The sequence below is a fragment of the Mustela nivalis genome (assembly GCF_964662115.1).
Source record: "Mustela nivalis genome assembly, chromosome: 3".
NCBI lineage: Eukaryota > Metazoa > Chordata > Mammalia > Carnivora > Mustelidae > Mustela > Mustela nivalis.
The window spans coordinates 124,495,401-124,519,960 of record NC_139022.1 but is presented as its reverse complement, the minus strand read 5'-3'; the positions used below and the strand labels follow the sequence as shown (position 1 = coordinate 124,519,960).

The 24,560-nt window shown below is 36.1% G+C and overlaps 1 protein-coding gene across 3 annotated transcripts in view; it reads left to right on the top strand.

Moving 5' to 3' along the window:
- TENM2 (teneurin transmembrane protein 2) overlaps positions 1 to 24,560 on the top strand; it is a 1,882,184-nt gene that overhangs the window by 1,014,014 nt on the left and 843,610 nt on the right. For 2 of the 3 annotated variants that reach the window (XM_082724104.1, XM_082724103.1), the window contains 2 exons: positions 10,697 to 10,771; positions 14,202 to 14,477. In XM_082724104.1, coding sequence (XP_082580230.1) covers positions 10,697 to 10,771; positions 14,202 to 14,477 — 351 coding nt within the window. Of the gene's footprint in view, positions 1 to 10,696; positions 10,772 to 12,106; positions 13,715 to 14,201; positions 14,478 to 24,560 lie in introns of those variants that run through there. The other variant, XM_082724105.1, reaches the window with a different exon arrangement.

Genomic DNA, 24,560 nt, shown 5'->3' with positions numbered 1-24,560 from the left:
TTCATCAAGTCACCCAGTGATTACCATGTAGCTATACCTTCATATCACATTCTTGGTTCTCATCTTAGCAGTCTATCAGCAGTGTTCGAAACAGTCCGTTGCCCTTTCCTCTTTGATACACATTCATTACTTGGATTCTATTCTAGCATATGCTCGTGGCTTTCCTCCCACTGCACTGGTTGTTCATTTTCATACTCCTTTACCTCTTCCTCCTCTTTGCTCCAAACTCTGAATGTAAAATTGACTCAGGGCTCAGTCCTTGATATTCTTTTCTATGTAGAGTTATTCCACAATGTGACGTCATCCAGCTCCATGGCACTGAACAGAATCTACATGCCAATGCCTCCCAAATATATAGCACTTACATATTTATATCTTTTATATATCCAACTGCCTACTCAGCATCTCCATTTCTATGTCTAATACATATTTCAAACTCAGGTATTCAGAAATGAAATCTTAGTCCGTGTGTGTCTTCCCCATCACAATTAGTAGCAACTCCCTTCTTCTAATTTTCAGTTCAGAAACATTGTCACATTCAACTTCCCCCTTTCTGCCATACCTTAGTGCAATCCATTAGGAAATCCCACCCTGCCTACCTCTTTGCTCCTTAAACCAGAATAGGCTGTGATCATCTCTTACAAATGCATTTTGAGTGGTCTCTTTGATTCTGTTCTTATTCCCCTCCTTAGGTATTCTAACCTAATAGACCAACCTTTAGAAATGAAAATTAGACAGTGTCGACCCTCTCACCAAAAACAATGCATTTGCTTTCGGTTTCACTCTTAGTAAAGATAAATGTCCTTAAAATCCCTCTCAAAGCCCTTTAGAACTCAGCTCTCATTAACTCTTTGACCCTTTCTTGTAAGATGGCATCTTTGTTCACTGCTTTCCAGCCACAAAGTTCCTCTTGCTGTTGCTGGGACATGCCAGGCACACTCCTGCCTGGAACCTTTACACGGATGGTTTCCTTTTGCCCCAGGTATTGAAAAGGTTGACTCTTTCCACTTCTTCAAGTCTTTGTTTAAATGTCATCTTCTCGGGCCTTCCTAGATCAAATTATTCAAAATACAAAGGGCTGTCCCCACTCTATTTTCTGTTTTCTTTTCATAGTACTTATCACCTTTGAGGGTACTACACACTTATCCATTATGTTAACTGTTTAACGTCTGTTTGCCCCAGCTAAAGATCTCTTGTTTTCCGATATATCCCAAGCCTGCCCAACAAGGTTTAGCAGTTAGTAAGCACTTACTAAATATTGATTGAATAAATGAATGAATGAACGAATGAGGCTCTTTATCTTTGTTCTACTAGCCTAGATTCCCTTCTTTTAGGTTTATGTCTCTTCTCAGGAATCCATGTGTCTGTTCCCACATAGTTAGTTGTTTCCACAGCCTAGCCTCTTTCATCATCAGCGTTCCCTACCAGAGTGATAAACATTTATTACAACTGATGAACCTGCATTGGCACATCAATATCACCCAAAGGCCATAGTTTACATTACATTTCGGTCTCGATGCTATAAATTTGATGGGTTTGGGAAAGTGTAAAATGACATGTGTCCATCATTATAATATCATAGAGAGTATTTTCACTGCCCTAAAATTTGTCTGTGTTCCACATACTCATCTCTCCCTGCTCAATCCCTAGCAACCCCTGATCATTTTATTGTCTCCAAAGTTTTACCTTTTCTAGAATGTCATTTGGTTAGAATCATACAGTATGTAGAGTTTTCAGATAGGCTTTTTTTACTCAGTAATATATATTTAAGTTTCCTCCATGTCTTTTCATGGCTTGATCACTCTCTTTCTTTTTATTCCTGAATAATATTCCATTGTATGGTGTATCACAGTTTATTTATCCATTGGTTACATTTACTTTTGCTTCATAATCTTACTCCTTATTGGCTAGAAGTTAAATAGACATGCAAGTGGAGGTATTTCTTTGTAGTTTATTCAAAGTGTAACCATGAAAATGTTGAAAACATGACTTAATAGAAAAATTATGATTTTACAAATATTTTTAAGCGATAAAAATAGACTGTCCAAGACTTCTATTTTTCAATTATTTTAATTTTTAGAAAAAAGTTTAACTCACAGAAAAGCATAAAGAATAAAGTATACAGTATTCATCCCCTATAATTAACAAGTGTTAATATTTTGTCAAATTTGTTTCAAATCCTCTTTCCTTCCTCTATTCCCTCCCCTGTCATTGCGTTCTTCTCTCTATATTGCCAGAAATAATTGCTATGAAGAATTTGGTGTATGTTTTTTCCAGTTCAGACTTATCTTGCTAATATTATGTATCAAAAACAACATATAGAATTCATTATACTTTTCTTATTATGCTTTTGTAACTTGACGTTTGAATGTTGAGGTCTATCTCTATTAAGATCAGGACAGTTATTTCTGATAATTCTCTACCCATAAAATTGCCAATATGTGGCAAATGGCAACCAGTATTAAAGATTTGGACCACCTCTTGTTGGTTTCTCAGGAGACTTATTTCCTCCAAAAAGAAGCAGTGTATAAACTAACCTACTTGACATATCTAACTTTGGTGACAGTTTTGAGTGGGTAGTGTGAAGATCTTGTTTTTAAAGAGTTCCCTGTTGATGCCTCTATGTATGTATGTTAAAGTCCTTGTTAAGCTGTTGTCTCCATTGTATGTGAGCGAATCCATCACTTATTAAAAGCAATGCTTGTAAGGCCCTTTAGCTGATGACTCTAACCACGTCGGGAATGGTGTATTTTAGTGGCAAGTTAGTCTCTGGTATTGCTGAAACTGATTAGTTACAGCATCACTCATACCATGAACATAATAGTGCTGATGGTAGAGTATTTCAGCTGTGATGACATAAGATTTTTTTACTCCATTGAGCAAGCTTCTGCCTTCTATTCCCGAATTTCCTTTTGACTTTGAGTTTATGTGACTCAACAATTCTCTGTAAGTCAACAGCTGCCAGATGCTAAATGTAATTAAGTCTTTACATGTACTTGTAACCTACGACATGTGTTTGGAACACAGGAAGCAAGGTGGGAAAGGAAGAAAAGGAAAACTCTTGATTCAGTTTCAATTATCCTCTCCCTGTTTAATGATGCTATAACAGGCACTAGGAAACTATGGTTTTGCCATTCTCTACAAGCTCTGTGCCTGGATGTTTAACATACTTTTAGACAAGTATCTAAATCCTAGCAATAATTGGTAATGAAGCAGTTGATTTAAAGGAATTGATTTACAAACAAGAGTATATCATTAACATTTCTCCCCAATATTTGTGGTTACAGAGTAGACTCTGATTAGCTGCTGAAGCAAAATGTCTGCTATACATATATTCACGTGGTGATAGACTGCCATCCATCCATCTCACTAGATGTCAAACTGTAGATTAGTTAATTAACTCTTGAGATCCAGAATAATCCTTCGGTGATGGGAAAGTCAAAATGTTTTCAAAATACCAAGTGCATCATAGAGACAGGGACTTTCACGAATGCCAAGAATGCAAATGTCATGTCTTTGTCAAAATTTTAGTTAATGTTGGTAGCGTCTCTACTGACAAATCAAATATTCTCTGTTTTCTTTTAAGAAACTAGAATGTTGGGGCACCTGGGTGGCTCGGTCATTAAACATCTGCCTTCAGCTCAGGTCATGATCCCAAGGTTCTGGGATCAAACCACACATGGCCCCACATCGGGATCCCTGCTCAACGGGAAGCCTGCTTCTCCCTCTACCACTCCCTCCCTCACTTATGTTCCCTCCCTCACTGTCTCTCTCTCTCTGTCAAATAAATAAGTAAAAATCTTAAAAAAAAAAAAACCCAGAAACTAGAATGTTACCTTAATTAGTGGAGTAAATGTTAACTCTATCCAAATATACACAGTTTAATTGGAAAACTATACTGTTTGTGTAGAGGTATGAAAAATTAGAAAAGGGAATCATGTAGATCATTTTGTATTTTTGTGCTTTTTTTTTTCTAATAACATGGTAATAGTAATATTAATAATAATAGCTAATATTTATTGACTTTTGACTTTGTCCTGGAATATTCTAAATATATATATGCTCTGTGACACAATGAACAGATGAGGCAAGTACTGCTATAATTTCCTCCATTTTACATTGAAAAAACTGAAACATGGGAGTATTGAATAGCTTGATCAAAACCATATATATATATATATCTCCTCACAGTAAGTAAGATAAATCTCCCAGCAGCTAAAATAAAACAAAATAAAAACCAAAAATGAGCTAAAGCCAGAAATCTGAAGATTGAAGTACAGGCTTCTGGTAGGTCTTCACTGAGAGCAAGGACTGATATTAGACCTGCATTTGGGGCATTCGACCTTGGACTTAGAGCAAGAGGGACATGGAACTGAGGTTCTTGCAGTAACCAGGAATCCTAAAAGAGATATGTGATTAATAGTACCATATGTCTTAGACAAAATCAAACACAAATCTTCATCTGAGGCCCTTGTGATTTTTGAAAATTAAACCAGTGTCAGCTAAAATAAATATAATTAAGTACATAAGAAAACAAACCTTCATAATTAAGAGCAAGCAAATCAACAAACAACCAATTTTCATCTCTGACGTCCTAAAACATTATAATTTACAGGATCCATACTTCCAAATGTATAATATGCAAATTTAATAGAAAAACTGAACAGAAACACTTAAAAAGCTATAAAAGTTTTATAAATGAAATACATAATTGTTGAAAAAATAACTGACTTCATACAGTAAATATGAGATCGGGCACAATTAAAGAGAGAATTAGTCAGCTGGAAAAAATAGCAAGAAGAAATTAGCAAGAGACAGAGAGAAAAGAGATTAAAAATATAATAGAGACATTTAGAGAGAAGAATAATACTTAGTGTAACAGTATAGAAGTAAGTAAATATTAAAGAGGCAATGACTGAGAAATGTTTAGAATAGAAAAATGATGAATGCACAGAAATGGAAGGAACAGTATATAAGATTAGAACTCTGAATAGACTGACATGACATACATATTATAATCCCTAGAGAAACAACTAAAAAATTATTTGAGGAGATAACTAAAAAAATCAATAGAAAAATTAAAATGAAATTAAAAAAATATTAACCCATGTGAAGGTGGGAAAGGAAATATAGAGAGGAAAGGAAAAAGAAAAGAAAAGAATTAGTACCATATAGAGGAATTGACCACATAATTAATAATTTGGTCTAATTGACATATTTGGAATCTTACACTCAGTAATTAGAGAGCATGTGTTCTTCTCAGATTCATTGGTGAAACCAACCAAAGAAAGAAAATACATACATCTATTGATGGGCATCTAGGTGGCTTCCATACCTTGGTTTTTATAAATAATGCTGCAAAAAACATAGGTATGCGTGTATCTTTTCAAATTAGTGTTTTCATTTTCTTTGGGTAAATTCCCAGAGTAGAATTAATGGATCATATGGTATCTCTAATAAGGAAGATGTGGTACACACATACACACACACACTATATAGCCATTAAAAAGGATGAGTTTTTGTTTTTGTTTTTTGCCATTTGTGACAATGTTGATGGCTCTAGAGGGTATTATGCTAAGTGAAATGGGTCATACTGAGAATACCAAATACGGTATGATTTCACTCATGTGTGGAATCTAAAAAACAAATGATAACAAACAAAAAGCAGAATCAGATCTATAAATACAGAGAACAAACTGATGGTTCCCCCCCAGGAGGAACAGGGTAGGGAAGATGATCAAAATGAAGGGAAGGGAGTGGGAGATACAGGTTTTCATTTATGAAATGAGTAAGTTGTGGGAATAAAAGATACAGCATAGGGAATATAATCAGTGATATTGTAATAGTGTTATATGGTGACATATGATAGTTACACTTGTGAGCAGAACATAACGCATAGAGATGTTGACTCACTGTACTGCACACTTGAAATTAATGGAATGTGTGTCAACTGCACTCAAAAAATTTTTAAAAATATTTTTAAAAAGAAAGCACAAGTATTCCATTGTGTATATATGCCACATCTTCTTGATCCATTTATCTGTTGATGGACATGTAAATCTGGTGATTCACAGACCTGTACCCCTGGGGATAAAAATATATGTTTATAAAAAATAAAAAAATTTAAATTAAAAAAAAAGAAAGCACAAGTAATGTCAAGAATGAAAATAAGGACACATGCTATTAACCTAGCAGAAATTAAAAGGATTCAAAAATACTTGGATAACTTTGTGCCAATCCATTTGAAAACATAGATGAAATGAGCATAGTCCTAGAAATATTGATTGTCCCCAGTCAGCTCAAGAGAAAATAGACAATGTTAGTAATTGCAATTAAATACAATAAACTATAATTTAAAAATATAAACTATATAAATTCAATTACAATAATTATAATTTAAAAATAAAGTTTCTGCATCTGTAAACTGATGATCATCATACTAGCTATGTTTGTTTTAAGGCTACTCTGTGGCAGACAATGTTCTAAGAAGCATTTTTACCTGCCTTGTCTAATTCATTGCTCACAACAACCCTATGAAGGCGGATGCTATTTTTATGTTTATTTTATAAAAGAGTAAATGGAGACTCATCAGAAGATATAATTCTAAGAATTTATGGTCAAGTATTTTTAAAACAGACTTTGGAATTCCCACGTTAACCCTAGCCAATATAGTGACAATTTTAGAGGGCTGTTGTCCTCATTAATTTGAAAACTGTACCTGAAAGCATTTAGACCAGTACCTGCCACACTGTGAAGTCCTCAATAAATGTAAGCTAATATAGTAGCTGTTCTCAAACATAGGACAGCTAGACTGTTGCAGCCAATTCACTATTGTTCTTTTATTTATTTTTAATTCAAATTTATTTTATTTATCAAAAAAAAAAAAAAAGGTTTTTTTTTGAAGAGGCACAGTCCCACGTGGTCAGATGACTCTACACTTTGGTAATGCTGTTACACAGGGTAACTGATAGGTATAGTTTTTAATACCAGAATTCAATTTTTATCTTGTTGGAATTTTCATCAGCAGAAAAGAATCTCCAGCTAGCTAGGTTACTGGGTATTTCATTTCTATTTATGAATTGGCAGTTGTTCAGCAGAACCTTTTGTTGTGGCTGCTTTGGGTGTTCCAAATCGGTCTTTGTTCAGGCTGGAACAGTGAAAATGCCACCATATCGTAGGAGAATGCCACATTCACCTTTCTCTTTGAAGTTAGAAAGCTTAGAGAGAAACCAAGGATATTGGAAACTCTCCTGTCGTCACTAACCATTTTGATGTTTCCTTGATTTAGAATGTGTTTATTTACACTGGAATGATTCTAGTTAAAAATTGTGAAAGTTGTGATCTATCACGCCTTTAGGTAGAGTTTAAAATAATCTGAAAGTTTAGAACTATCAAAATATTAGTATTTTAGGAACTATACATATAAGAAAATTCTTATTCTTAAAGTGAATTTTTGAAATATAAATGTTTGGCTTAAGTTTTTATGAATAATAATGCATGTACAACTCCTCTGTAGTTTTTAAGCCACAGGAGTTTTCATCAACAGTCTTGTCAGCATTTGGAAAAATATCTGAATATGTAAAATCAGATGAACTTTAGAAGGGCATTAAGAAGGAGTTTATATGAAGAATTTTAATACACACAAGCATAAAAAATTAGAGTTCATAAGTAGTTTCTTCAGTGGTTTTCCCAAAATTGTTATCAATGTATTTATAGATATATAGATCTTAGATTGTTTAAAAATAATATGTTAGATAATATTGGTAAGTTTTTGGTAAGTGATCATTTTCTGTAGCTTGTACATATCAATGATTTCTCAAATTTCAAGATAAGATATCGATACTAAATACAAGATTACAATTTGGTGGTTTATTTTCAATTAATCAAAAATAAAAATTATCTTTTATCACTTATAATTGCCATATTTTTCTTGATAACTATCTGCTGCAAAAACTTAGGGTATCGGATCAAATTACTCCACTTACTGTGATTTAAAAAAAGAAAAGAACTATACTATTATAATTGATACCATTTTCTTAAATACTTGCAGGAAAATTTGGAGTTCATACTCATTTCTGACTTAAAGGTGTAGACTCTAACATTTGCTCGGGAAAATTGACCCATGCTTATATACAAGAGGTTCTCTTTGTCTTAGGATAATGATGCTAGAAAAAGGCCACTTAAAAATGGAATCAGTGTTAAAAAAAGAATCAATATTTCATATCAATTAGTAAAAATAATTTGTTCTAACTTTATCTTCCAAAAAGAACATTGATTATCAAAAGTATATTTTAATGTTTAATACAATTTATTATTCTAATTATGCTATAATTATGCAAAAGGATAAAGAATAACAGTGTTTGTGCAAGGCATAATATACATTTTACTGCAAAATTGCCTGAACGTAAAATATATCCTTCACTTTATATTTGAATTTCACAGCATGATCATAGAGAGGTGTATTTTGCAAAAAAAAAAAAAAAAAAAAAAAAAAAAAAAGGATGAATTCATCAATTTTCCTAAGGACTATTCATTAACCTTTTATTTAAATAGTTATCAGTCCTCATTCAAAGTTGAGATTTTCCTGATTCTTGGTATGATGAGTGATTTTTTTATTGTATCCTGGCTCTTTGAAATATTGTGTTTTGAAACTCTGGATCTCATCTAAATCTTCTGTTGCAGCAAGCTTCCTCTGATACCAAGCCAGTAGGAAAAATGGGACATTGAGCCTTCACTGCCAGATGGAGGTGAAAGTCCCAAGTTTCTCACTTGGCCTTCTTTGACGAAGCAGGGCCTGGTGGGTAGGAGAGTGGGTGGTGGAATGGATTGAGAAAGGATGCTCTCTTGCTGAGCCAAGTTGGAATTTTAGACTCTTCACTGGGATTCTGCAGACACCAGCGCAACTCAGAGAGAGAGGGACACCTCTTTATAGCTCCCCCATGAATTCTTCAGCGGTGGTAAATTTCAATTTAACATCAGTTCTTCTCTGACACCATCAGGGAGAGGAAAGGGTGCTTCATTACCACTGGGTGGGGATGTAAGTCCAGGATCATCTCAAGGCCACCAATGATGCCTTCCTGTGGGATGTCTGGGAAGGCTCATTCCTATTGGATGAGGATGAAATTCTACCCTGGGGTGTTTATGGACGTAAGGAAGGACCCTTAATTTACAGTAGGCTTTACTCTAGGCTTATTTTGCCCGTTTCCACTGGTGTTAATTTTCAGATTTCTCCAACACCAGGTCTGGAATACATAAGGCAAAAATAAACCCCAGGGAACTCACAACTATGTCTTTTCTCAGGTCCCAGGATCCTAATAGCACTGTCTTCTTTAGACCCCCTTTAAACTCTTTCTAAGTAGTTTTTCTATGTACTCCTCAGGGGGGTTAGCTGTACTTAGTGGGACAAGTAGAACAGCATGGGAAATTCTATCTTGATCCAAAACCAGAAGACTGTCATCTTTTGAAGAAACCGTAATCATGCCAATATGCATTTCCATTTTTTTTTTCTTGTTCACAGGTTAATTCTGTTAGATCATGGTAATTATGTGGCTTTGCTTATGATCCTAGTGTTTCTCAGCATTACTTGTATTGACTTCATGGAAATCTGCATCTTCATAAGCTTTACAACTTAGACTTATATTGGCACCATATTACTTTCTGTCATCAACAACTAACTAATGATACAGATGTTGATAGGTTGGTTGATATGAGCAGAGATTAGCAGTAAGTGGGTTGGTATGGTGGGGATTAATTTTAGAAGTGATCATATTAGTGACTGTTTTCATGTTGTAGCAACTTTTGCTCCTGTGTATAGAATTCTCTCTCTTAAATTCAGGGGACTCACATAGTGAACATTTAGGTAATACAAGTTTTCTATATTGTACTCCCCTATTACTACAGTTAACTTTTATCTTCCTGCCCTCCTAGTAGAAAATCTGTTCAAATGCTGACATTTCCAGTGCTATTTGTATTCCCTGGTATTACCATGACATGATAATTCTGACTTAGCGACATATGTGCTTCTCCTAGTTAAAGGTTATTTCAAAGTGTGAGAAGTTGGTAAAAACTTAGAAGATAAAGCCATGATCACAATACGCTGCCATATCTTTCCTTTGAATTGTGTCCCCAAACAAAACTAGTTGGTCAGAGGCTGATTTTTTATATCTCTTGCAAAATTTCTCTCAAAAAAATTCTGAAAAGAATCTGGGTTATACACTGAAGTTATGGCCAAGAAAAAGTCCACTCAACGACAAAAAGATTTACCAAGAGAATTACTTTTAAACACTTGTGTTCTGCTATCCTGGTCACCTAACAGTTTTAGGAATTAATTTTATCTCCCAACATCCTAAATTATACTCACACTCTAAAATACGGATATGGATTTTTAAAACAAAAATAGTGACCTTGGCCTTGATGATGTAACTTGGGGCCACACTGGGCAGTTCACTGGCATCGACCATAAAACACATACCTGAGATGAAATAAGTTTGAAACATCATCCACATCCACTTTAATACAGTATCAGAGACACTGGAGGCAGATAGAAGGTAAACATATGTTTCGTGGATACTGAGATATGATGACTCTTTCTATCTTCTTCAAGAAAGTAAAGAAGGAAAGAAATGTTGACTGCATTCCACTAGAAATTTTAGCTTGGAGAATCACACAATGACTAGTCTCTCTCTTCCATTCAAAGCTGCCATGGAGCTTAATAAAGACATAATTATACAAGATGAATTAAAGCAAAATCAACCTTCCATCAATGAGCAAAGTAAGTGAAAAACAATAAGTTGACATGGTATTAACATTCCCCTATGCTGTTTACATTCTGAGCAGAAGAGTATGACATGAGAGTTTTGTGCTGTGAGATAAACTACGTGAAAAATGTTTGTCTGAAATCAGTGTATATAGGGGAATGTTTGGGAACAGTTTGGAAAGAGCACACTGAAGGGGGCCTGAGGACTTCCTGGAGTAAATTCAGAGTCCCTCCAAGTAGTAAGTCTACTGCTAGATGAACATCTGCTGGCCAAGCTGTGAAAGGATGAACGGTCGGACCAGTAGATGACCTTTCATGGCTCCTTGTCCTTTTCCTATATAGTATTTATCACTGTATAAATTGTACTTTGTTTATGGGATTCTTTGATTAATGTCTCTTTCCCAATTAGACTGTAAATGTCATGGGCTCCATTTTTATAAGGCTTACTGTTATATCCCCAATGCCTAGCATAGCACTAGGAACGATAAATATTTGTTGAATGATTTAATAAATGTTAGATCCATTTTTCCTTTCCACTGTGTATGTGGCTTGCCAGCTTCATATGTTAAGCCAGCAAACTTGGAAATGGCTTGGGCCAGAATCTGTCCCAGGTACTTAGAATAAGATTACTATTCTTTTGAGTTAGTTGAGGACAAAAGGTACCAAACTAGGAGTTGTGAGGAAAGGGTGGCATTGGGAGACCATGGTCCTATTGGAAAATGACTATAAGGAGTTTAGAAGGTAGTATTTTTGAGGAAACTTTTCTGAATTTAGACTAAAACCTGGCTTCCTATAAACCAGTGTAAACATAGTTAATTTTCCCAATGACTTCACTACCTCATCTCCAATTTTCTGTACAGTGTTGCTTGTTTGTGGCTTATGGGGCCGTAAGCTTAAAGTTGAAACTCTTAAAGTATGCTGTTTTCCAACATTTGTAGTTACTTTAAAAGTTGTGCTAATTTTAAATGATTTATGATGATTTTAAGTTTAACAGAAAAAAACAATATTTTAATTTCTTATCATCAAGTAAATTTGATAACCAAAGAAGAAGACTGCATTTATTCCATGGCTTTCCATGCCCTAGGCATATTGCCTGTTACTTTGAGTACCCAGATTGAAAAGCACATGGGATGCTCTGAAAACCGAAGCTTCCTTTCCTCACACAGATGTTTCTCTTTTCCCGAGGAGGTCTTTGAAACTAGTTCCAGATAATGAGATGTGGGAAAACCATCAGGAAAGTTGCCTTAATACATACACACTCCATTTCAAATGGAATCATATAGCTAAAAATTCCCACATGTGGAATAAAAACATGTGTGTTTCCGTTTGACTTGTTTTCATTTATTATAGGAAAAGGAAACATTATATTTCCTGCCTGTCCAGAGCAAACATGAGCTCTAGAAACAAGATGGGAGAATGCTCATATTAAGTGACTCTTCATTTACTGAAGACGAGAAAACAAAAACAGAAAAGCATTGTAACATCAGACATATATGAACTTAACTTTCATTTTATAGACTACTGAAACTAAAATAAATATTTTAGCGTACAATTATGAGAAAATACCTAAGTACCAAGGATGTTAACTGGAACAGAGTACCTGGACAAGGGATCTCAAACATGATAAAATATGTACAGGGAATAAGTAACAGCACTTAAGACCATGCTGGTGGTGGTGAGGACTTCCTCTTCCGTGCCCAGTAAGCAGGAAATCACCCCATCCCCACAGGAAGTTTTGCTTGGGTTAGCTCTCCAATGAATAGGTTTCACTCTACAGAAGCAATTATGTATAAAATTGGGTTTGATCCCATTTACACAGCTAACTAAAGAAGACTGTGGAACTTCAACGTGTGGTGAAGTTGGAAAGTAAAACCTCAGAATATTACAAATTAAAGTCACACTACGTTAATACAAACAGTTGCAAACACTTTTTAAAATAAAAGCTGAGAAATGATGCCATGTATGTGGAGTGTCATAGAGTAGTCATGTTATGTCATAAGTTTGGAGATATGATTGATGGGGAATGACCCTAATATAATAAGTATATACAAAGTAAACCATGGATGTGGTGTTATTTATAAGGTTTTCCTCCCTAATAGCATGGAACTGCATTTCTTCACTGCATTTTCCCCCATTGTCTGTAACTTAGTTAAAGACCAAAAAAAAAAAAAAAAAATGAGCTATATATGTCAGTAAATAGAATGTACCACATGATTTCATCTAATTTGCATTGAAAGCTTAAAATGTCTTATAAGAAGCTGTAAGAGTGAAGTACACAGATAGAGCATTCACTGTGCCAAAACGTTGCCAGGTTGGTTTTTGATTCAGAGCATTTCACATTGTAGAATGAGCAGATGCTTGAAATCTGCAGATTCGAGGTGTATTGTGGATCTGCCACTTGCCTAGGCATGACCTCGGAAATCGTCAACACCTAAACTGCTGGGCTATTATGATACTTAAATGAGATTTAAAGCCTATACACTGTCTGCCCATGCCCAACATATGGTAACATAAAAATGGTCAATAAAAGTCTATTCTCTTCCGCTTCCCATTCATGCACACATTCACTCTCCAAACTACTTGTGGTTTTAAGCTGAAGACATTGTTTGATATCATTTAAAAGTGTAAGGACTGACTTTTCATCCAGAGGATGCTCACTTAAATAATACATTACATAGTTAATTTAAAAAAAATTGGTGTATATTATCACATAGAAGATACACAGTGATCCTGAGAGGAATTTAAGAGATTAATACCCAGATTTTACAGATGAGAAAACTGGGGCTCAAGGAGTAAGAGACTTGCCACAATGAGACTTACCAGTGGGAAGCTGGGACCAGTACCCAGGTCTCCTGGCCACCACTCACATTTATTGGAGGATTAAGGTTCTTTGACATGAAGACAGACTGCTCAAGGATCAGATCCATGTCTTGCTACAATCTAGATGTGTGACCTTGGGTAAGTCACTTAAATTCTCTGTTCCTCTGTTCCTCAGTTTCCTTACAAAATGATTACAATAATATTATCTTCTTCATAAAGTTGCTGTAAAACTTAAAAACATAAAATAGAAGTTGCCCAACCAAAGATGCCCAGAGCAAAGTAAGCACTTGGTATATATATTAGCTATTATTACAAATCCCATGTTTTTTTCAGCTACATGTGCTACCTAGACAACAGTAAATGCTGTAACATTTTTTAAACAAAATCTGAGCATTCTGGCCTAGGGTTAAAAGTAATCGTAGATGTTTACTTTTTTGCTCTCAAATTTACCCCAATATCCTAAATACTCTTGCTCATATATTCCTGTATACCATGGAAATCTGGTAGATTTTTTTTTGGGGGGGGGGGTGGGAAAAACCACCTGTCTGCTCTTTGTAAGAATAAATTTCCACTTTGTAAGGCATTTCACAATTTGTAATCAGTCTCTCTGTTGCTGTCACCTTAGGAACTAACTTCACCCTTGCGGAACTGGGAATCTGTGAGCCCTCCCCGCACCGAAGTGGCTACTGTTCTGACATGGGGATCCTTCACCAGGGCTACTCTCTGAGCACAGGGTCTGACGCCGACTCCGACACAGAGGGAGGGATGTCTCCAGAACACGCCATCAGACTGTGGGGGAGAGGGATAAAATCCAGACGCAGTTCCGGCCTGTCCAGTCGTGAGAACTCAGCCCTTACTTTGACCGATTCTGACAACGAAAATAAGTCAGATGATGAGAACGGTAGGCCTGCTTCTTAAATACCTTTTCGTGTTCTGGGTACAGCACATTATGGCGTTTGGGATGCCTGTTTTTTAAATAAAGAGGAGTATAAAACCATTCATTTTCTTTTAAATCGACCATGTCTACCCACTCCGCGCTCAGGAAAAATAAACCAGCAAACCTCCAGCACACAAGAAATGAGGAGAGAATTTTAAAATCACATTTTGACGATAACACAGTATTCAGGTATAGTTGGTTGGTCTTATTAGCAAGTAAATTACATTGCAAAAGAGGCAACTTGATAAACTATGACCTATACCTAGAAAATGTCCTCTCGCCACAAGTTTCTAGGTCTTCGTATTGATTTCCCCTTCCCAGTAAATGGCAACCTAGGGTTTGTTTGTTTTTTTTTCCATGAAGATCTCTTAAGAATCCTACCTTATCTTAGACTTTCATTTCCAGGCGGCAATGCCTCATATCCGTATTGAAGATCAAACCTGGAACAGATGCTCTAGAGTTTAATAATGACAAATAGGAAGAGACTTGTCTTCAAAAAAAAAGTATTCTCTTCTCTGTTTACTTTTCTCCTTGGTACCTATGTAGGTTAATGGCTTCCCTCATCTTCTATCACAAATCACTATTGCTTATCCATCAGCTTCGTAGATGGGTTTTAATGAAACTTTGAAAATTAAATGCTTCCGATCATTAAGCAGTAAATATAGGGAAGCCTAAGCAAGTCATTAAAGAGATAAGGTGCTTATTTGTGGATTTCTTACCGACTCAGAGCTGTGTTTAGTCAAAAACATCTTTTAAAAGATAAATTGCATTAGGTACAGCTGATTTATGAAGAAAACATCAAATGCTGTGTGGTTTGTTATGAATATATTGTGTGTTTGCTGAAAGAATTGCCATTAAAATGTTTACAAACAGATCAGTTAAGAATGTTTATATAAAATATTATAAACTTCTACTAGAGCAGCTTTAAGTATTTTCTTGCATTTAAAAAAAGAAAAAGAAATTTGCAGGCGGACAGCTTGTTGTGAATGCGAAAGCATAGCTAAATATCATTTAATCTCAAAACTGTGTTGAAAATACATCATTTCCTGGGTAAGTCGCATATATCCAAAAAGATGTCACTTTGTGGAATTTAAATTTGTGTTTAATTCTGAAATAATTTATTCTACTGTGGGGACAAGGAGATGTGTCTTACTTATGCCTCCGTTCATGTAGCTAATCAAGGTGTACTCTCAAGGAAAAATCTGTACTTGACTCCTTTTGAATTTTAACAAAATTCTGACACTTGGCACACTCAACACTCTAAGGTACTTATTTGATAGGAAATTACTTTTAGAAGTTTTCATAAAGGCATACATTGAATCCATTTACTGATATACTTTTTCAGCTCCGAGTGTGTCAGATACTATTTAAGTGGAGGCAGTATGATTGCCTAATAAATAAAATCACTTGCAATCCAAGAATTTATGGCACATTTTAAACAAGGTATTTTGGCAAATCTTCCATGGTGGCATTCTCACTGGTCTCATGGGAACCATCTGTACAAAATTTATGCAAATTGATAGAGTCCCCACCCTCTCTTTTTAAACCTATATACATCTTAAAAACTTAACTGATGAGGCGAGTTTTCCAGTGAAGCAAAGGGAGCAAAAAAAAGCTTGCCTTCATTTCACCTGAAGTGTTATGGATAGGAGAGTTTCAGAATGAATGATGTGTTGGGGAGACCAAAAGTAGTCTCTCTTTTTTCCAGTATTATTTAAAACATCATCCTTGAACAATCTTTACCTCTGAGAAGTCTATATAAATCCCTATGTATGGAGAGGAAATAAACCCTTAAATCTAGTGTCTTGATTTTTTCCTGCAACGCCAGTTATAAAGCAGGCAGAATTGCATCAGGAAATCTGTACTTGGAAGTACTGAGGGACTCTTTCGTGCCTGCATCTGGCCGAGCATGAAGGAGGTAAGGAAGCAGAGTTCAAGCTTTGGTGCTAGCTGGTTATTTTAAAATGTACAGATAAAATGTGTTTTATTTTCTCTTTTCTTAAATGTTTCAGTATACCACATATTCAGAAGATGTACATAATGCATGTTCTCTTCTCATTTGGGGCCAAGAGTAAAAATAAGGAATTTGACACGTCACATCGTAAACTCTTCAAGAAAATAAAAAGGGAGGCGCGAGTCACTCTGCAGGCTGAGGTGTTAACTTCAGGAAACTTCTTGCTCTTTCTCTTTGACAAATTCGGTTTGGCTCACAGAGAAATCAATGCATTTTCACATCACTGACTTTATGAAGTTTGGGAATGTATTATCATATAGATTGACAGTTGCCCCACTGGTTCCACACCACAGCGTGGACACTTACAAAGCCGTCATTAATTTCTCACACTTGTACCCCACGATGGCTTCCTCCATAATAAACACTCTGTCCTTCAGAACCCAATCAATAACCTTTTAGGCATGCCTCTCTTGAAGAGGAAGTTAAAGAATCTGTACTTTGAGAAGGAAGCTCTCCGATTCAATTTTAGACTTTAAAGCTATATGCTCATAAAATGCATCTTTGTGTCCCAGATATTTTCATTTCATGTTTATGGTGGGATCTTGGGGTGCCTCGATTTTCCCAGGGCTTATTCAAAATTGCCCTTAAAACATTCCAGTTGTGGTTTTATTAAGCAAGGTTAGAATGTGAAGGCAGATCCAAAAACCAAATTCTCTTTCTGTAGTGTGAAACATGTATCCAGCCGTCAGACTCAGGTAATAAAAACCCTGACTGCCAGCAGTTCTTCCTGCGTGAGCCTGTGACACAAATGACCTACTAGGAACTTGAGAGTCCCATCACACTGAACACATGATAAATATGTCCTTTTTAAAATCTTTTTCCTTCACACCTCTGCATCTTACACGCACTGTATGTATGGCCACCAAATTAACATTGTGTTGGCTTTGCTTGCTTTAAATAAATACAGCTCTCAGGTTCAAGTGGTTTTATCAGGTCATTTGACTGTAAGTTAAAGATGGCTTAGTTAGAAATGGCAGTGAGTTGAGAACAGCTAGGCCAAGTTTTTGCTGCTGTGTAATTTGACGCATCTATAGAAAGAGCTTCCTCGGTGACTTTAAATTAGAATCATCCCTTTTTTGGGGTAATAAATGTCCCACTTAAAATATGTCCTCTTAGAGGCCCTTTGTATCACCTGAGTTATGGAGAAAATGGGGCAGTCACTAATACACAAGAATAACTAATTGCCTCTTTAAAAATGCAGAAAAGCACACACTGTAAAAAATCTGGTCTATGTATTCTTGACTCCCTTAGGCGGTTGCTTCACCTTGGGGACTTAAAATATCCTTGGGTGGTTTTTTTTTTTTGCTTTTTCTCCCCCCCCCCCAGCATAATTCTAGTTTTAGTTATTTTGTTAGAAATCCTGAAACAAAAGAAAAAAAGAAAACACAAAGAAGAAGAGCTTGTCTATGGAATAGAGAGCCAGAAATTATAGAAAACTAAATCTGTCCTTGGTAAAGAAGAAAATTAGCCTTTCCTTACCCTCTCTGCTTTCACCCAAAGTAAATAAGGACAATGTTCATTTTCATCTCTTGTCAATTGGGAAATTTACAATTCTCATAATGTACTTTGAGGTTGAAAATATAAATGTTGGGTTAATTTCATTGCATTTCACAAAATGCATTTATAAAACAAGCTGGCTCTTGGTACATAATGGATTTGTGTAAAGTATATTTGTGGAACATAGATTCTATTAGATTGTGAGTCCTCTTGGCTGAGGGCTGCAGTGCTCCTGCCTCTTGAGGAGGACATGAACACACCCAGGTACTCAATGCATGTTAATTGAGGCATGAGAAATGAACTCTGAAGAAGGAAGGATTTTCCTTAATATCGGGGACAGTATCTATAGGTTACTGCCACCAACCACATTGCATTCACTTATTTGCCATGTCAGGTGAGTTTCTTGAGTCTTTTCCCCTTCTCTTCAAAAAGGAACCTATCAATAAATTCATTAGAGTGCTCTGTAAATATGCACATCCAAGACCTGCTAGTGGGTTTCTATTTCTGACCCACTCTATTATACTTACATATGCTTAAGTTTATTTTGTTTTATAATGCACTCTACTCCTTTCTTCTTCCCCATTTTCTCACATGTAAAATTTACAGAGAATGCCTGGAACAGGTATAAAGACTTACTATCAGCACCAAATAATTATAGCCCCGGGCTCGTAATTTTGCTCTTAAAGTCGGGAATAAGAATAGTAAACAAGCTACAGAAATCATGCCATAATACTCAACTGTACTTTTGATGTTGATATGGGGATGATTTCTTTACCAGCCAAACTTTATGGCAAAAAATTCCATGGAAAGAAAATACTGTCTCAATTCCTTAAAAACAAAACAAAACAAAAAACATGGAAGAAAACAAAACAAACTTTAAATCCATTTTGATGACAATTTTTCAAGTGGTATTTTTAAGCTTTATTTTTTTTATACTTTCAAATTTGGAAGAAAAATATTTGTAAGGAATGTTGAATGAGTCATCATGGATTGAAAAGTTAAAATCATGAGGAAAAAAAAAAATCACCAGTCAGAAGGTTCTCATTCTTGTCTGTTCCTAAATGAAAGGATGATATGATTTTAAGAACTGCTCCATTTCCTAGAAGTTCAGATATTAGAGGCTACAGAGGTCCCTTATTTTACAAAAGGATTGTTAACGAGAGTCTTAAATCTATCATCATTGCAATGCTAAACTATAGGTGATAATAATATAGAACCCGATGGAAAATTTAGGAATATCACATTGTCACTTGGCTTGGTACATTAAGAAGTGGAAGGATAGATGTTTTGCAAAGGAGCCTGTATAAGACTTTAGAGATTTAGGTTTTTGGCAAATGAAAGCAATGCTTACATTACTTGAAAGTAGAACAGACAACTTGAAAGGGTGTCAGTACTGCAAGTTCCAGATTATAAACTTTAGTGGCATGGTTTTTAGTTATTTATATATTTCTTTCTTTCCTTTGGTGGTTTCTTTCATGTTTGTTAATGCTCCCGGGGGCTATCAAGGAATGGCTCCATTCAATAAATACAATAAATAAAATGAAGCACTAAGCCTTACTTTTGGCAAGGGCAGTCTGATTATTACACGTGTAATCTCTGGGCCTTCAGGGAGACATTGGGCTTGGTGGATAATCATTTGGTTTTAAGCTGCTGAGTTCCTGATATCTGTACTTTCACTTCAGTTAAGCAGCAAAGGCAGTAACCGGGTGAGAGGCAAACTGTTTTCTGCTACTTCACCATTGGAAGTCTCTTCACTCAGAAAACTCTCTACGTTTTTGCTTATTGTTCAGTCACTTTTTAGTTTGGTTGTTTTTGTCAAGGATCAAATTAAATTTAAATCTGGGAGAGAGACACAATCAAGTATTAGAGCCATAAATAAAATGAGTTAAAGCTAAGGAAGTTAATAGTATAAATTTCCTATGGACAACTGCATCCGGATGAACCTACACAAAATAAAATATGAGGCTAAAAAGGGATTGCAAAGGCACATGATAAGTAACAAGATACTTCATTTACCTATTCTGAAACTAGGACACAGTGAGGGGAAAGAGAGAATTTCAAGTAACAGATTTGTAAGTAGGATAGAAATTATGGTTATGTAGGTATTGTAGATAGGCATTCTTATACCTAATAGTAAAAATGTTACTTGTAATTTCATATTGAGTATTATTTAATTTGTATTTCATGTTGAGTATTTAAGGCTAGCCGAAAGAAGTACCTTGAAAATTGCCCTTCCCAGTTTCCCTAAACTCAGTTTGAGGGATGTTAAAGCCATCCAAGGTCGAGGGAAGAGATTCATAGAATGATCATTAACATAGAGGCTGTGAACTGTAGTTCATGAGTTGTTTTATTTGGTCAGTCCCGTGTTTAAAAAATTTGACATTACGAATTAACATTTTTAAGTAGAATTTTTTTATTGTTGGCTTCTCTTGAAATATACAAGATCTAGTAGCACTTGTCCAGCTTTCCTTCTGGACAAGTTTGGTTAGAAATAGTCACCATGGTAGTTCTAGATGGGCCCATGTCATCTGGTTCCCCTGAGCTCCCTTCAGTCTACTCCACTCATTTCCAGTCTGCTTAGCCTTGTAGCATTTGAGTTACCAGCCTTGACCTGTGTGCCCACTTCGGGGAAACCACAGACAATAAAAATGGTAGAAAGAAAGCTAGAAACCAGCACTGTTAGCTTAATTTCATGTGTGTTTAAAATAGTGATGTTGTGTGCATTTTGTTAAGTTTGACTCATCGGGAGGATGGGCTTAATTTTGCTAGACCAAATTAAAAAAGTAATTTTAAGGTGTTCTGATAAAATTAAATCAAATGAAAATCAATTTAATTTGGAGATTAGGAAAGTAGTTGTATGTGTGTGGGAGGGGGATGGTAAGTACATGATTCACCAACCCCATCTTCAGCCACACTAAGAAGTTACAGTCAGAATTTTTTATTCCAACACATATAAGCTATTTTAAAGTAAACATATCTAGGTGGACTTTTAGGAAGGAGATGGAGGGAAAACCTACTTTAAAACTTTAGCTATTTCAGCTGATTGAGGAAAACCCCAGGGCTTTTTAGGAGGAAGCCATTTAAAGAGGAGGAAAATGACTTTGTACTAATTATGTTCAGTTTTGATCAGGCAAAGGGTTTATGGAGTCTGTTACAATAAAGGGGAAGACAATAAAACAAGGGCTAGAAGAGGAAAATGCAGTGATCTACAAAAGGCCTCCAGTGTCCTAAGAGAGAAAGACTTGGAGCGATTCTGGATAATGCTGAGCTGGGAACAAAAAACTGGAAACAGTGCTCCACAAACTGAGAAATGCTCCTCTGAAGTGGATAAGCAGGATCCCTGAGAGTTATTCAGGGACGGCTCTTGCTCAGAGTGTAGTATACTCCCAGTTCTCTTAGCATCCCAGGGATATTTGCAAAGGAGAGAAAGTAATTGAAATACAAGCATGTTTACTAATGGAAGGGGCTGAAATACCCAAGTTGGCATTCTTTGGGAATTCCATTCATGGAGGCTTGCTCTGGCCTAGAGGGACGAGGGAAGACTGATACTACAGCAGCATCTCTGCTTGTCTTAAGCATAAAAACAAGGGGCGTGGACTTACACAGAGTCTGGGCACAAGAGGAGGATTGGGAAGTATTTCTTCATTTTATGCAAGAAATACATTATCATACATACACTGATGCAAAAGGATCTTTGAAGTTAGTTTTAAAAAGAGGAAAATTGGTATTCAGAAAGTAATGCATATTGGTTAAGTATGCATATTTTAAAAAACACATAACATGATGCTGACAAAACTACTTTCCTCTTTATTTAGAGTTGATGAAAAGCAGCTAAATAATCTCAATGAGGTAACAATCTAATTTGGAGGATCCCTCTTTAATTTCTGAAAAGATGTAAGGAAGGGCTGCTGGATGCGCAGCATTATACAAAACCACTGTGTGTGTCTCTTTTGTGTGTGTGTCTGTCTCTTTTGGGTTCATGGAGGTAGGGGGAGTTCAGCTGGGAGGAGGGCTATTATTGAGAAGGATAGACATCAAGAAATGCAAACTGGGGACGCCTGGGTGGCTCAGTTGGTTGGACGACTGCCTTCGGCTCAGGTCATGATCCCGGAGTCCCGGGATCGAGTCCCGCATCAGGCTCCCAGCTCCATGGGAAGTCTGCTTCGCTCTCTGACCTTCTCCTAGCTCATGCTCTCTCTCACTGTTTCTCTCTCAAAGAAAGAAAGAAAGAAAGAAAGAAAGAAAGAAAGAAAGAAAGAAAGAAAGAAAGAAAGAAAGAAAGAAATGCAAACTGATCCAAGTCCAGGTAGATGATCACTTAATACCATCCACTAAAATGCCAAAATGAGTACTGTCAACATTTGGAAGTATAGTTTTAGGGGAAGCAGGGAACGGAGACATGTGCTGACCCTTGACTTGAACTCCTATGGTCCTCTTAGACCAGGGAGCATTCCCTTTAAAGCATCAAGCCACTGTTCAGTTATGCTCCCATCCACTCAAGTCAGAATGCAGGTAAAAGGACCCACTTTTCTCTGTTCCCACCCAACAATTCTTCCCTCCTGGCACCTCTCAACCAGTATGAGAGATACACTGTTTGATGTGATGGGGAGGCTGATTTCTTTGCAACCTAAAATATATTCTTCTATGCCCTTCCTCTCTTCCGAACCCTGATCTCTGCCCTTAGGACTTTAGGCTCAATCACTGCATCGATGAGCTAATTTCTTTATTATTTCATTCCACTCTCTTGTTAAGATTAGTGGGATTAGGTTTTCAGAATCTGATTTGAGCATCATGGTTCACTGGGGTGCAAAAAGTATTAAAAGTTCTATTTATATTTACTTTTCTGTACATTTATCCTTTAAAATTTCTGAGTATGTTTTATCCTGCATATATTAGTATATGTGCACACACACATATATAATAGATTATGTAAATGCAAAAGTGTATACCTCGGATGTGTCTCCAAAAGTTTTATATTGATATAGGTGTGTGACAAAATGTTAAGTGAATATTGTTTTAGACATTTTATTTTCCAGGAGATGAAGTCTAAGCAGCTAGACTCTCCTTGGAATATTTGGAGAATCCATTATCTTGTGGCAACCTGTTAGATTGTCTTTCTTATCGTTCATAGCTATCTTTACTGATCGTGCCTTACTATTTTTTTGATGCCGTTTCTATTTTCTTCTCTCAATTCCCTGTGTCAACTTTCACTTCTTATATGGAGAGATAAAAATATGTACTTTGCTGTTTATTGAGGAAAGCAAGAACCCCTATACATTTATAGAGAAAATTTCCATCTACTCTCAGTAGGGAAATAAGAAAATAAACATTACCCGTGTCAGCAGACTGGTATAGTAGGGGCAGCTCTGAGGAGGTGGAGTTTTAATTAGGTTGTAAATTAGGGTTAGAGTTTAAATGAGAGGAAATGAGATGATGGATATTGCAAATGAAGAAAAAACAATGTGTATGATGGCTGGAGGATAGGGAGGTGTTGTAAAAATGATGATGATGTTTCAGGCATATTACTTTCCATCAAATTCCAACTCTAGTCAGACTAATGGGAACATAGTGATTTTTATTGGACTGTGGTAGAAATACATCAATAGATGTGTAGGTCCTAGATAGCCAAGAACTTTGACTTTCTTCCTAAGGAAATAAGGTCTGACCAAGAAGACATGAGAGAATTACTAGAAGTTTATTAGAGCAGAGATTTTTATGTTTTAGGAAGCATCCAGTTAAAATGCACATGTACACAAATGCGTGTTTGGACAGGAAGCTAACAAAACTAAATGTAGTGGTATCAGAGAAGGCAACGATAATCCAGGTAGGAGGCCATAAGAAATTCCTGGATTACAGAGATTCTGGCTTCTGCTTTTTGATGTTTCAGGAGGAGAAATTAACTCCTGACTAGCATATGAATGGTGAATATAACTAAAATACTAAAATTTGAAAACCATCTAATTTGAAGCTCATGGAGTACAGGGGATATTCCTGACAGTTGTCTGTGATGCTTACACACACAACACAGTGTTAGAACAGCTAGATGCAGCATTTCTACAACTTAACCAAATGATTAAATAATAGCATCTAGGGGCACCTAAGTGGCTCAGTTAAGTGTCTGACTTAGGTTCAGGTCATAATCTCTGAGTCCTAGGCTGGAGCCTCCTGTTGGGCTCTGCACTCAGCAGGAAGTGGGCTTGTCTCTTTCCCTTTTCCTCTGCCCCTCCCCTGTTCTTGTGCTCAGCTCGCTCTCTCTCAAATAAATAATGTCTTTTAAAAATGTAAAGCATCTGATACTGTTATGTACAAGGAAAACAGGTCATGATGTTATTCTTATAGGAACAGTTAGTGTGTTGTAGTGGATTAACGATTTCTTGAAGATTCTTGGTTTCTGTACCCATTTTGCTTCTTCTGGAGTCATATATTTCATATACTTTTTTATAAGTTCTCTTTTTGACTTATACTGAAGTGATATCTGCTTTCTCATCCCTAACCTTGTGTTTTTATCTGTCAGATGTTTTAAAGTCAGGCTTGAC